Source organism: Cydia amplana, chromosome 8 (assembly GCF_948474715.1).
Source record: "Cydia amplana chromosome 8, ilCydAmpl1.1, whole genome shotgun sequence".
NCBI lineage: Eukaryota > Metazoa > Arthropoda > Insecta > Lepidoptera > Tortricidae > Cydia > Cydia amplana.
Window position 1 is genome coordinate 12744488 of NC_086076.1, and position 15038 is coordinate 12759525.

Below are 15038 nucleotides of genomic sequence, written 5' to 3' on the forward strand. Positions count from 1 at the left end.
AAAGTCTTTATCTTTGAATTCTAAGACCTCCCTACGTTGCATAATGCCGCAGTTCGTGAACCTAAATAAAGTCGTGCATGATATAATGCTATCAAGGAGCACTACCTACACTGTCTCTACTTCTACCTTACCGGGGTTTTAGCCTGCTCAAGATAAATTTATCTCACAAAGGCTCCATTTCTGTCAGCTTTGTCGTGAGTCCATAGATCGGGAAAGCCCGAAACAAAAAAAAATTGCACGCGTCTAATAGGAGACTGCTTGCTTACCATCAGGCGGACCGTATGTTTGATTGCATATACCTGGAATTAAAAATATATTCCTAGGCATGTCCTTAACACTTTCTGTTCCTGGCTGACAATGTACCCAATGGTCCTTCACACTATTTAGTTTCGATTAACAAATATTACGTATCAAAACATGCTTCTTACGAGTGTAATTAGAAAAGACAAGAATCTAGACCGGTATCCATAACAACTGCTCTAGCTCGATGCAATCTATGATTTACATAAGTTAGCCATCTTCACGCCATTGTTCTGCGGAAAATGAATCGGATCGCATATTGTTATTGTAAATACGTTTTTTATTTCAATTAGTTTATGTACCTCTAGTTCTTCTTTCTTCCTCGCGCTATCCCGGCATATTATTGCCACGTACGGTAGGTACTTCTTCTTAACTAACTATATATACAGCGTGTGGCCTGTAACAAGGGCGAAAAATTAAAACGTAGATTCTACTCCTCAAACTAGACAATGTTTGTTCAGCGGCTTTTAAAAATAACTTGTGGTTTAGATTTTAAAACACTTTAAAATTTATTCGAAATTTCGAACACGCAATGTATTACGAAATTGATTATGCCTGTACGGCGACAAGACTGACAGTCAATGTCAATTAGACGGAATTTAAAGTACATTGAAAATATTATTTAGTTTGTTTGAAAAAGGGACAATCTTAAGACTACATAATTTCAAAAAGTTGTTAAACAAAAGTTTTATTGTTTGAGGAGTAGATTAGTAAGTTTATTCGCCCGTGTTACAGGCCATATGCTGTAGATAAAACGTTAATGTTCACGACTTGTATTTGAAATTGGATGATGGATTTATTTCATCAAGGGTCCCGGCAAAGAGTAGTATAATATATTGGGTCCCGGTAGGCAAATCGGAAACCATATTATTTTATCATGTTAAACCGCACGATTATGCCAAAAGGAGTGTTTTTTAAAGGACTCTGAGAGGAAACTGAAAGTATCACTTTTATATTCGTAAAAAATGTGTCAATGAAGTACTTAAGTACCTACTTATATATAGACAATGAAACTCAAAATCTACATCTTAGTCAAAATACATATGTATAGCTAGGTCGTTTAGCTACCGCTCCATGGGCGTAATGTGGAAATTTTATTCACTGACCATTACTTTTCTGTTATACAATAGTTCTTGTAGTAACGAAACGGCCAAGCCACATATTTTGACTAAAGTGTAGAAATTTTGAAGTTAGGGCTTGTAGAGTTAGGGCGTGTAGAGTTAGAAGCTTGGCTCTACATGAGATTAGAAAATGCGAGAATTGACAGTGTGAGCCATAAGAAAACATAAGCAAACTTTTACTTGAAAATGTTTTTGGTGGGTTGATTTATTCCGTACCTACGAAGAAACATTCAGTGTATTAACAACAAGCATCAAAATATGCTCAAAGGATAACTCAGTAAAATAAATTCCGTTTTAAAATTACACACTGTTGCAATCATCTCTCTGATCTTTATTTGATATTGATTTGACATTACTCGCAGTGCTCTAGCTTGCACTAATTTCTAAGCACAAGTGAGATGAACCGGTAGTAATATTAAACCAAGCTGATATTTTAAACGTTCGTATGGCAATCTAGTTGTTGTAGGTAGAAATAACACAATTTTATAGACAGTTCAGTAGGTACTTACGTCTCAACCTTAGTTGGTCGTGTTTCCCGTCTCCTTCACCTTCCCTATGTTCTTCCGCTTTGCGATGACATTCACACAAACGGAGCAGGAAAATTTATAAAACAGTAAAAAAATATACAATGCGTTTGTGTATTTAGCACTAGAATTAGGTACCAAAGGGTAGGGCGTGTGGCGTGTGGCGCGTGCGGTATAGGCATATCATGTAGAACGTTGTCAATGTTATTTTACCTATAGCATGACCCTGACCAGCTATCATGGTCGCATTTTTAATAGTGTCCGACCGAAGGTTCGGTTTCGGTTTCGGTTTCGGCCAGTTTCGGCCAAAAAATCATGTTTCGGCTGTAGTTTCGGTTTCGGCCAAAAAACGGCCGAACCTTTCGGCCGGGCCGAAACTTATGAAATGGTACTTCGGACAAAGACCAAAAGTTGGGGAATAAGTAGGACAACAATATGAATACCTACATATACTGATTCATGTATATTAGGTACAGACATTAATTGGTTTATTATAAAACACAATTCCACTAATGAGGGCGCCACTGGACGGTTGACGCAGTCATAAGAGGCTGTCAATACCTATAAGTGAATGAGATAGCACTGTCGCATGTTACTGGGCCCTGGGCAAGATAATAATAAGAAAACTAGCCTCACTTTTTACCTCAATTTACCATTGGTTTGTGTTCCACATGTCCTCTACTTCAGCTTAGCCTTTGGCCTCGCTGCGCCATGCTCGGCCTGCGGTCTCGCTTTTGAATACAATGGACATTGGTTGGAGTCTGTGCTCAACTACTTATCCTGAAGCCTTAAGCACGGCTTTGACTTCGCATGAAAGTTCGCCTCAATGGGGCACTTCGGACTTTTCGGCCCAGGTGAAGATCGGTACCCGGCCTTGCGATATTGTTAACAAAAAATTTCGCGCTCGCTGCGCTCGCGTTTTTGGTTGACCCTGTGTCTACAATTCTACATGTTAGCTTGACTGGTAAATGAATAGAGTTAGACCAAGAAAATTCTGCAATGATTTTGATAGCATACGCAGTGCAACTAGTGCAAATGTTATTTATACCTTCGTCATAATTTCATAAAAGTTTTGACGTTTAAAATAACACTTGCACTGCGTGTGTTATCAACTTATCAAAATCGTTGCAGAATTATCTTGGTCTAACTCTAGTAATTTTCATAAAAAACTGCTTAAGTAACATCAATTTCAAGGACATTGGGTGTTGACAGCCCCATAATATGTGTGTAAAAGCGGTTTTATGACATTTTTTCAACGATTTTAACAAGTCTACAAAAGTTTCGGTTTCGGTTTCGGTTTCGGCCGAAACTAGAGCCAAAGCCGAACATTCGGTTTCGGTTTCGGCAAAAAAACATGTTTCGGTCGGACACTAATTTTTAACACCTGTCATGCTATGCGTCGCTTTCGCACAGGTACATATTTGTTAGAACGTGACGGTCATAGTATATAACAAATGATAAAGAGCCAGCCATCTTAGCCCTACAGCATTTCAACTCCAACTACGGAATTGTCACAAAGTGTCGTAATCAACAAAAGGTGTTGTTAATTACGCCCAAACAAAAATGCCCTTGGGCATGGTGAGAAAAGTGTCATCGCGAGAGAACGGCCCAGGACATTCCCACAGCTTACTTATCTTGCCTCCTACTACCCAGTATAGATATGACTTTTAAAACCTTAGCAGTTTAAGATAAAAACGTATACTGGTTTTACTACGCCAGTCCACGCTGAGCGATTGAAATAACCCCGTAGCACCACGACGAAATAACTCGTGACCCGCAACCGCGACCGTGAACCGGCTACCAATTTATATAATTAAACTTATATATAGGTTCACGGTTTAATTAAGTGATTATTTGATAATTGAGGTGTCTATATATCAAAAGAAAACATCAGAGAATTTCTGAGGATCTCTTTTCATTTCGAAGATATATGTATAGGCTATAGATACTGACTTTTCTGCTCTATGTACTTAAGTAAAAACGATGTTTCATCCTAAAATGTATCTATTTTGTTAACAAAAATATTCGATGTTTTTACTTGGACACCTCTCTCAATTGTGTGAAGTTGAAGTGTAGTTAAGGACCTATCTGGACTCCATCCTCCCACCACCAACATTCACTTATCTAAACTAAACCAACTTTGTAACCGAGACCATGAACTCTGCGGGACATCCCAAACAACGATGTAAATTTATTCGAGGTAAGCCCCGTTTGATGATTTTATTTCATTCCTCGCTTTGCAGACGGTTACTGCAGTTTTAATAATGTATTAGCAGGAAAACGGTTAATCGTGACGTGCATGCGTAAGATGCACCCTGTTTATTGGAGCGTTGGGAAAAGCGCGCAGCCATGCGCGACCGTACGTTGATCTCGTACGGACAACTTAATTATCAGATCCACCTGAGGTTTCCTGCCGAGTTCTAACTTTTCAGAAAGTGTGAACATCCATCGGCTTGATAAGTATGGGAGCTATACAAAAAAATGTTAAATAATATACCTACTTATACTTAGATTGTTTTTATTTACCCTGGTTTTATACGTTTTGTTTTCACAAGTTTAGTCGTCTTTTGTTTTTTATTATATTAGTAACCTGCCTAGTTGAGAATAAAAATACTTACGTCTTCTATAAGACGTAAGTATTTTTACCCTATGGTAAAAATACTTACGTCGTGGTATGGTATGGTGTGGTATGGTATGGTAATGGTGGTTTTTAGGGTTCCGTAGCTAAATGGCAAAAAACGGAACCCTTATAGATTCGTCATGTCTGTCTGTCTGTCTGTCTGTCTGTCCGTCTGTCTGTCCGTCCGTATGTCACAGCCACTTTTCTCCGAAACTATAAGAACTATACTGTTGAAACTTGGTAAGTAGATGTATTCTGTGAACCGCATTAAGATTTTCACACAAAAATAGAAAAAAAAAACAATAAATTTTTGGGGTTCCCCATACTTCGAACTGAAACTCAAAAATTTTTTTTTCATCAAACCCATACGTATGGGGTATCTATGGATAGGTCTTCAAAAATGATATTGAGGTTTCTAATATCATTTTTTTCTAAACTGAATAGTTTGCGCGAGAGACACTTCCAAAGTGGTAAAATGTGTGTCCCCCCCCCCCCCCCGTAACTTCTAAAATAAGAGAATGATAAAACTAAAAAAAATATATGATGTACATTACCATGTAAACTCCCACCGAAAATTGGTTTGAACGAGATCTAGTAAGTAGTTTTTTTTTATACGTCATAAATCGCCTAAATACGGAACCCTTCATGGGCGAGTCCGACTCGCACATGGCCGCTTTTTTTTTTTGACCCTATGGTCAAATATTCAGGCGTGTTATGATCTGAAAATGTTCTATTAACATATTTAATATTTAGATGGTCTCCGTCAGAAAAGAAAACAACCTTGTTTATTACAAATATTTACTCAATCTATAACACTTAACATTTACTATACAAATATAACAAAATGCTATTCATCCTTTGTTCAAATTAAACAACTAAGTAACTGAATTTTAAGAAGAACGTAACGTATTGGCACATAGTCTGAATATAAAAAATAAATAAGCTAGGTACTTTAGAGCGTACGGTAATCATAATACGCTGAAAAAGGTAAAATAATTATATTTGATATTGACACCCAATCCGTTGCAACTCTCGCATTCAAATGAGCCCCTATACAACTGCTTTTACCGGTAGTTGGCAACTGCTGATTTTCATAAGACTATTCTTTTACAAATTTTCTCTGCACTAATCATAAACCTATGTTGCGTTCAACAACCGCAAATTACGTAATGCGTAATAATAATATTGATATTGATTTAATGACATTCAAATTTCGAACATCTCTGAAAAACAAAAGAAAAGAGTCACATAAATTAGATACTATAACAAATCTTGCTTCATCACATAATTTCACTAAGGAAGAAAAATGCAGAACAATACATTGTCCCATGAATTGGAATAACGCTAACAGAGTCTGGTCCTCTGGCAGTGCAGGTAGTAGTCACTGCGTTGAAACTCATCATCGTAGGGAGATCTAAATGGCGAAGGGCGGAGCTCCAAGGGCCTCCTGGTAGGCCTCCTGTCTGGCCACTGCCTTCTGTTCCGGTCGTAGTACGGAGCTCGCTGGGGCCTACGCGGCCGGTCGCGGTAACGCGGGCTGAAATAGGAAATTAGAAGTTTTTTTTTTAATATATGCACAACATTATTTTGACTATTGCTATGCTAGGAAGCTTAATTTGGCTTTATAGAATGTGTAAGCCAACTGAGCATGTATGATTCTAATGAATTTTAAGAAATATTAGAAAAAATAAAGCACTCTCATGCAATTGATAATCTGAGAAAATGTTCATGAAATAAAAAATCCTTTCGCGAAATATGATCTCTGTTTCTACAAGTAACCGATTGAGCTTTCTGCACATGAACATCCATTTTTTTAAATCCTATTGTACCACCAATGAAATCACTTGTACCAACCTATATATATTAGGTACCTGCTACCTCATGTTTACAAAAATAAAGTGCATCAAAATGTAATACGTGTACATATATATGTATATCTATCGTAATAGTATCGTAGTACATCAATCGTAATGTACCATGTTTATTGCAAATAAATGAAAAATTAAAATGAAATGAAATGTTAAAACACAACCTGAAAAAGTCTTTGAACTTCAGTCGCATGTTTCATGAGTTACAACACCGGCGGTATGTTATGTAATGCACGCACGATGTTTTAGACTGCTTAAAGTGTAATTATGCATTGATATTACAATGTCAGTGCCGTCATTAGTAAATGTTTCCTGAAAAACAGTTAATGAGAGCTATTATGTTTTTTGATGATAATTGCTGATAACGTTCGCAGTAGTGACTGCACTCACTTTCCAATACATCAATTTTAATTAATCAAATAGTAGATTTGGGCTAATGGAAGCTGATACTGAGATTTATTTAAAACAGTTGAAAATAGCGACTATAATATAAATGCCACTTATATCTATTTGTCGTAATAGTTAAGGACAATACTTATTGCGTTATATTTCAAAGTTTTCATGTAAATTACAACCCAGGCCAAAAGTATGGAAACAACTTTGTTTTCTTAAAATAGTATGTATGTTTCTACTATTATTTTTGTATGAATGAAGAAATATATTGTTTTATGCTATTTTATTTGTTGTTGTGTAAAATTAAAGTGTTTTATAGTCACAGCAACATCGCAAAAAATATTTTAGTAATACCTACGCAAAATCATATCATAAAGTCATCCTTTTAAATATTTTCACTTGTTGCAGAATGTAATTTTACAGTACTTACATATGGTGCTACTTTCCCATACTAGTGCGGGAAGGAGCACTTTCCGTGCGTATGTCAAAAGTTTAAAGTACCTACTGTAAAACGTTGTACGATACACGTGTGAATAGGTAATACGCAACTCGTGTCGATTTAAAACACTCCCTTCGGTCGTGTTTTAATTTATCGCCACTCGTTTCGAATTTCCTCTTTTCCGCACTTGTATGGTAAATAACTAATGTCTCACCTCTTAGGCCGCTTAGAAAACGGCACTTTCTTACTCGTCCTGTAGCCATCAGGGCGCGGTAGATAGTCCTCCTCATCGTCCGTACCAGCCTCCTCCAGTTCGTCGTGAGGCCGCGTGTGGTGGAACACCGGCCTTATGTGCGGCACGGCCACTGGATATGGCTTCACCACTGGAACGGGAACCTACATTATAAAAACTAGGTGTTAATTGTTATGTAATCTTCATAGAATTGAAACTTATTACGATATCACCCAACCATATTAAGAGTTTAATGTGAGATTAAGCTTCCAATTGCATGGATTATATTAAGTAATCTCAAAACAAAGTTTTTCTCACGTTAAACCAAATTGACATATTTATAAGTAGCTATGTAAGCACCTACTCAAAAAGCAAGGGAGGCCGTAAGTACTTAAATACACGGGAAATATTCACTGATTATACATACTAGTTCAGTAACTCATCAGTGATTTATATTCTAGCACCTTAAAGAAAAACTAATTAATTATACTCGTACAGGCACCACGCCGTATAACGAACTTTAAGATTGTCACTACTCGTAATACTCGTTAGTAGGTAGATAGATTCTTATGAAACTTTTTATTATTGTGAGAATGCCAGCGAGTTAGCGAGACCAGAGGGCCTAGCCAAGATGCAAATAGTTTGCGCCTAGGGAACGAAACGGTAAAAATGCCTCACTCACCATGTATCACTCTTCCATTACTTAAGTGCGACAGAGAGACATTACCGTTTCGTCGTTGAAGGCGGGCGTTTTTTCGATCAGATAATTCATTCAAATAATTCAGTAAAAAATATTTTAATGAATTATCTATTCTAGAATCTCGTCTAGTTTACACAAGACATTATAATATCTCGATAAGATACACGCAAAAACGTTCACTAGTTAAGTATAGCTCGGCGAATAATAAGCCTGGCATTGTTCATTGTTGATTAAGTACTTAATAGTAGCAGTAAGTTATTAGTGTAAGGCCTGAGTAGACGCTCGAAGCGGAGCGTTCGGCGGGGCGTGCAGCGTGGCGTCGGGATCAGGAGTAATTTGAGCAGCGTGCACTAAGGCCGCTCCCTTACGTTTGCATTTGTTTAACATGCACGCCGCACGCCCCGCCCCGCTGCACGCCCAACTCGAGCGTCCACTCAGGCCTTACACTTAGTGTAAGGCCTGAGTGGACGCTCGAAGCGAAGCGTTCGGCGGGGTGTGCAGCGTGGCGTCGAGCTCCCAAGTGATTTGAGCAGCGTGCACTAAGGCTGCTCCTATACGCTTGCATTTGTTAACATGCACGCCGCACGTCCCGCCCCGCTGCATGCCCAACTCGAGCGTCCACTCAGGCCTTACACTTAGAGTCAATAAGGCACTGCTTATGAATTCAGTAAATAAAAACCATAATTAAAGCAAAAGCACCAACATATATTATATACGCACCTGCATATCCGTTTTAGGTATAGGTACATTAATAATTTATTTAATACACAAATTCCACCAATGTGTGTAATATATATGTGTACGTTATGTATTATTAATAAAAATAGAATAGATATAATGTACGGATACAAAAAGCTGCCAGCAACGCAATATATTGGAATATAAACCCACGTCCAACTGAGATATAAACATAATAAATCATACATATGCAATTTGCATAATGATAAATAATATTTTTGTTTTAAAAATATAGTGCTACGCATTGACCTACATAAAATTATATTATTTAATTACATATAAGCGAATATGTGTAAGCAGATACAATATACATATTTAATATTTTCCAATTATATCGAGCCGTGATTAGTTATTTTCACAATTCAGTTTACCTTTTAACCGTTATTATTATACATTATATGTACAATTGTACATATATATTCTTCTCAGTATTAGGAGTATTATTTATTCTTAAAAGCAATGTTTCAAGCAAAGTAAACCGTTTTCAATGTTTTCGAGGCCTTTGCTTTGTGACCAAACATCATCCAAATATTTTAAAGATAATAAATTAGAAAATTATTCTTTATTCAGAACGATTTTGAATGGTCATTTTTTTAAATTTAATTCCTATTCTGAAAAGTGCTAAAGGTAAACTTTTATGAAAACCTAAATATAAAAACACTGACCTGCTTTTCAACAGGCACGGGCACAGGTTTTTCCACCGGGTATGGGATCTTTTTATAGACCGGATAGGGTACGGGTTTCTCGATCTGCACGTTGATCTCTTTGATTATCGGCACGGCTACCGGCTTGGGTATCGGCACCCGGACCGGGTACGGCTCCGGTACCGGCACGATCACGGGCCGGGGCACTTCGATCTGCGGAGGACGGGGCGAGTGAAATTTTCCGTATTCATTGTTTTGGCCAACTTCAGAACTTGGGAGCCAGGAGATTCTGAATACTTTGGGGTTTGTTTTGTTTTTAATTCTTGCGTCAGGATCGGATGATGCCATTCTGGAGAAATTGTCCCAATCGAGGGATCTCGTCTGATATAGGAAACGTACACTGATTTCGGTATTTTTTAAACTAAGTCATGTTTAATAGTGTGCTGTAGGTTTTATTTTGTTAAAGATTATATTTGTCATTGTGGTTTTGTGGGCTCTGCAAGTATTGTTTACAAGATATGATACCCAGAGTAACCTTTTGTGAAAACAGACAGTCTCGACGCAGAGTGTTTGACAAGAGCAGTGAAAGCGCTGCCAGAGCACCTTGATTACGATTAAAGTTCACTACAATTTAAAGTCCAAGATGTTTCTGACAACAGTTTTTATTGTTTTATAGATACCTACGTTTATTTTATAAGCGCCGGTGGCCTAGCGGTAAGAGCAATCCGAAGATCGCGGGTTCAAACCTCGGCTCGTACCAATGAGTCAGACCATAATTATGTACGCAATATCATTTGATTGTATACCGAAGTAGAGTTTATCAGGTTATATACGGTAGCAACAGGTAAATATAGGTAGAGCAGTCTGGATCACTGGAGCTTCCTTTCCCCTCTAATAGTCTTCCATTCAATTCCGTATTAGAAAATTTCAATCATAGCAACGTATCATAGCAATTCACGCACACGCGTCTATTTATGTCCACAGATTACCGTGAATGGAGGAAACTCCTGCGCATATGTAAATCGCTACATTAGCATTTTCAGTCGCACGCGAACCAATAATTGTTTGCTAATAAACTGCACCGTGCTCAAGTATGACTATAAAACGTTATTCATGACATGTCTGCTGAGTCAATCATGTTCTTGTTGATGGCATGACGATAAGTAAAACTTTGGTGTTCCATAATAACTTTTCTTAACTCATATAAGATGCCGCTGTGCTGTGAACTGTGAGCCAATTCTTGGTTTCCACGTCCACGTCAACAGCACGTTGTACCATCACGGTAAAGCAGAGGACGTCATCGACAATGTAATATTAGATTGTATGTACCTATATGTATATAATCACTTTAAGTTTACCATGGACCGTAACGTATCTAACCGTAACTTACTCGTATCATAATTTGTAAGCGACTGTATCCGAAATTGAAATGGGTTTATTGCCACAAATTAGACCACAACTACAACTCAAGGAAACCATGTTCCGGTTTTTAATCACGATTATTTTATTCTATCAACTTTTATGTAAACTCTAATTATCTGACCACTAGTGAAAGCAATCTTACTCATATAACTTAGAAGAACCAATGTCCCGTAACGCCGGACGATGGACCTAGGCGTCCATTACCTATGCAAAACCATTGATTATCTCTGTACTTCTGGTCAATTTACTTGCTCCGTTTCACTTTCAATGAGGGTTGAGCTAGGCAACGGACATGTCAAGTTTATCTCGACAGGACTTTTGGAATGGAAGAAGCAAACTAAGTACCTAAATCATATCTTTACTTATAGACTCACGAAAGTGCTGCCAATGAGTTAAGATAAACTCCAAACAAGCGCAACCAAAAACCAATATTCGTAATAACTATGTTTTTAAGAATCGGTTGGGTTATTGTTTGTATAATGTAATCTAATAGTCGTAAATATAGAATTTTATAGCCTGCATCCAAGACAGTAACACGAGCAAACGCATGACTGAATGAAATTGCCGTGTGTTTTATTTCATGATTTCTCTGGGCCGCACGCGCGTCATCTTACCCGAGCGGAGGAAATCAGTGCGAGACGCGTGCTGCCAGCTTTTCTGATCCGCATTCCTCTGTATGGTTTTTGTTCATTTTTTACTAAATCTTATACTGAGACAACTATTCGAATAATCTCAAGACTAATTAGGTATAAATTATTATTTTCTAAGACTTACCGCGTATGGCTTCGGTATAGGTACATGTACGGGCTTCGCATCTGACGCATAGGTCTCGAAATCGCGGAACGATTCCTTGTATTTTGATTTCAGGTAGGATTGCCGCCATTTTTCTACGAGCTTCTTGTAGTCGAATTCGTCTGATACATCGTTAAAAGGCTTATACGAGGGTATATATGACGGGTGTGATGTATCGTGAGTTCTGAGACCTAACAAGTCTTCCTCTGACTTGAATCTCGTCAGAGACACATCTTTAGTCCAATCGTTAGGCTTGTTGGCCTTATAAGGTCTGTATTTATTTTGAAACGACCATTCACTTGGTTTACTATCACTGTATTTATTATGACTGAATCTATTCTTTTGTTTGTTCTTTAAACCGGGTTTTATATGAACTACATCGCTAGTAATCTCATCACTAAAGTGAGAATTTATTGAAGGATATTTCAGAGATGTGAATTCCGGGCCTTTGTAAACATTTCCCCAAAGAGAGCTTGTTGACGGTGCATTATTGTTACTGTACAGGTTTTTAAATTGATTAATGTAGTCATCAGATTTAAACAAATCTTTGTGTTTTGATTGTAAGCTGGAATAGTCATCGTCTTCGTAATGTGCTTTAACACCGGGTATCTTCTTAAAGTTTGAGTAGTCAGTTTCAGGGAACTTGTAGTCCGATAGATCTACAACATTACTGCTTGCGGGTGTAAGCTCATCTGTGTAGCTATGAAATGGCTTCTTTCTTGTATGTTTTTCTTTTTCCGGTACACTAGTATCATATTTAAAACTCATGTTGCTATAATCAGTGGAGTACTCGTAGCCTTTTACGGGGTTTCTCCAATTTTTAATAGTATTGTTATATGACCATGGCGGAGTGGGTTTTACTTTATCCTTGTAGTCATAATCAGGTTTTGTATCTTTTAAACTGGATTTAGGACTAGTGTAACTCACAAAATTATTCGAATAAGCATTACTGGTGTAGGAAGTTGGTTTTGGAAGATCACTTTCTTGATCTTCTTCTTTGACTTCATAGGTATTTTTGAATGGCTGCGATGGATAGTTAACACTACTATGGCTTTCATAGTTCTTATTGCTACTGTGCACGTCGAAGTTATTGTTGTGATTTCCGTAATTATAATTATTTCCGTGACTTTCGTAGTTATTATTACTGTGACTGTCGTAATTATTAGTATTGTGACCGTCGTAGTTATTGTGTTGCTTAACGTCTTTCTGCTTAGTTGTTACTGGTTGAAACGTAGCGGTAGGGAATTTGTTTTCTACTGCTGTAGGATAATATTGTTTATATTTCGTAAAGTCAATTACTTTGGGAAAATTAAAGGAATATGTGTTGTTAGATGAGGGATTTACTTCATCCGCTTCGGTCGGCGGGTAGGTTGGAGCGTAGTTGTAAATGTTTTGGTGGCTGCTCGCCGTCTCACCATATGATACTGGCTTTGTATCGTGCGTTGTTTCAGTTACTTTAAAATTTGAATATCTCGTTTCACTAGGATGGGAGTTTCCGTTACTATAGACATCAAACGCTCCAGTTTCATTAAATGGGTTTAACAATCTATGTTTATTTTTGCCACCCAACTTAGTTCCATACACCGGCGAATTGCTCTCTTCGTCAACTATCCGTCGGTACTTTTCCTCGGGAGAACCATTTTGCCCCTGATCATTATTGTTATCGGCGTTGAAATAGGATGCTGAACTATATTGCAATATACTCGGCTGCGCATTGTTGTCATCACCAGAACTGAAGGTGCCATCTTGCGGCTGTGATTCCATATTACCGAATCCAGACGATTCTAACGACGAGGGAAACGCCGGCCCGTACAACCTCGGAGGAGGAGAATCCTGATTGTTAACATTACTGCTCAAATACGTAGCAAAGTCCGGAGAGCTAGGCACGAAGCCATCATAGGATCCAACATCGTTGAAGCCAAACGTGGAATATGAAACTACACTTGGTTGCGGGCTGCTGTCGTCTTCTGGTTTAGTAGTTTTGACTCTCCTGGATTTTTTCGCATCGAGGCTTAGGACTAGGAGGTAAAAGAGCGCGGCGCGGAATATTTTACGAGACATGATGGTCTAGTCCTGTGAACATTTTCCGAGCGTGGTCAGCGGGTGGAGTGCCGGGAGCGACTGCGGGCGCTCGGGCGCAGGCGCGTGCGCCGCCCCAGCATGAGAAAACGAAAGCGTTCACGCTTAATAACCGCGACAAATTTTCCCCGCTAATTATGCTTCGAGTTCGATAATCTTGTGATTCGTTACCATGTAATATGCAGTAACGAGGTGTCGTTTCAAATGTACCTTCCGCCTTTTCATTATTTAGTGACATTAACTGGGCTGTTATTTTCTATTATTCTGTATAGGTGTCAAACACGAGCTTTAATTAAGGAAACTTCGTGGTGATTGATCAACTCATCGTTAACGACACCACTAAACGATGGACGTCGTTTATGATAAGCGTTTAAATGACTTCACTTGGATAACATACCTAATACCTAATTCATTATATGGCAACTAGGTATTTTAAATTTTTGTTTGAATAAAATTTAAAGGTAGATGGTGTTTGTTAGCTTAAAAATTACAAACTCTGATTCTGCAGCGGTATCATGGTCGCGTTTTATCACCTGTCATGTTATGCGTCACTTTTGCACTTACATACTTGTACAGTTACAGGCATGGCAACAAATGACAAAAGAGCCGGCCATCTTAGCCCGTCTCATAGACTGACAAATGATAAACTTATAAATGACACCACTGAACAGTGTACAGTACAGTGGTGTCATTTACTTGTTTTATCATAACTCCCTGGGGCAATAGGTATACTTAAAGGGGAGCGGGAGCGCGCGTGAACTGCAGAGGGTAGCACAGAAGCTCCCCGTTTATTGGCACGAACGAAGTGTCTTCTTCAAGTTTAATATTCAGATTTAGTCCATAAGGTTATTATTTATTGTTTATAAATAAATAAAATAAACAAAGTTATCCTCAGAGCACCCATAACTTAATTTTTTAACATTTAGCATATATGTACGCAGGTACTGCTTATTTCGAGCACATTTAAATTAGACACATCAATTTGCCATCTAAAATCGACATCTTTTCGATACCTACCTGCATCTTTCAATTTTTTTGTTACTTGTTACTATCACTATTTATTTATCTAATGTGTTTTGTAAATAAATTATTATTACCTAGACATTTTGAATTAACTTCGTCACAACTTCTTAGAGAAGGTCATATGTACCTATACTGTAGGTACT

General features: G+C 37.9%; 1 protein-coding gene across 1 annotated transcript; it reads right to left on the reverse strand.

Moving 5' to 3' along the window:
• Positions 1-5866: 5866 nt before the first annotated feature.
• LOC134650569 (uncharacterized protein DDB_G0283357-like) lies at positions 5867-14070 on the reverse strand. The gene is made up of 4 exons (XM_063505524.1): positions 11776-14070; positions 9601-9792; positions 7480-7661; positions 5867-6102 (listed from the first exon to the last, which is right to left on the reverse strand). The coding sequence occupies exons 1-4, from the start codon at positions 13852-13854 to the stop codon at positions 5910-5912; spliced, it is 2646 nt and encodes an 881-aa protein (XP_063361594.1). The 5' UTR covers positions 13855-14070; the 3' UTR covers positions 5867-5909.
• Positions 14071-15038: the final 968 nt, after the last annotated feature.

What these genes read in the sequence shown, in the direction of transcription:
- LOC134650569 (XM_063505524.1), bottom strand. Translation starts at nt 13,854, where the DNA reads ATGTCTCGTAAAATATTCCGCGCCGCGCTCTTTTACCTCCTAGTCCTA. An exon ending in CTATACCGAAGCCATACGCG is followed by an intron (nt 9,793 to 11,775) that starts GTAAGTCTTAGA and finishes CGTCCTCCGCAG; the next exon opens with ATCGAAGTGCCCCGGCCCGT. An exon ending in TTTTCTAAGCGGCCTAAGAG is followed by an intron (nt 6,103 to 7,479) that starts GTGAGACATTAG and finishes TTCCTATTTCAG; the next exon opens with CCCGCGTTACCGCGACCGGC.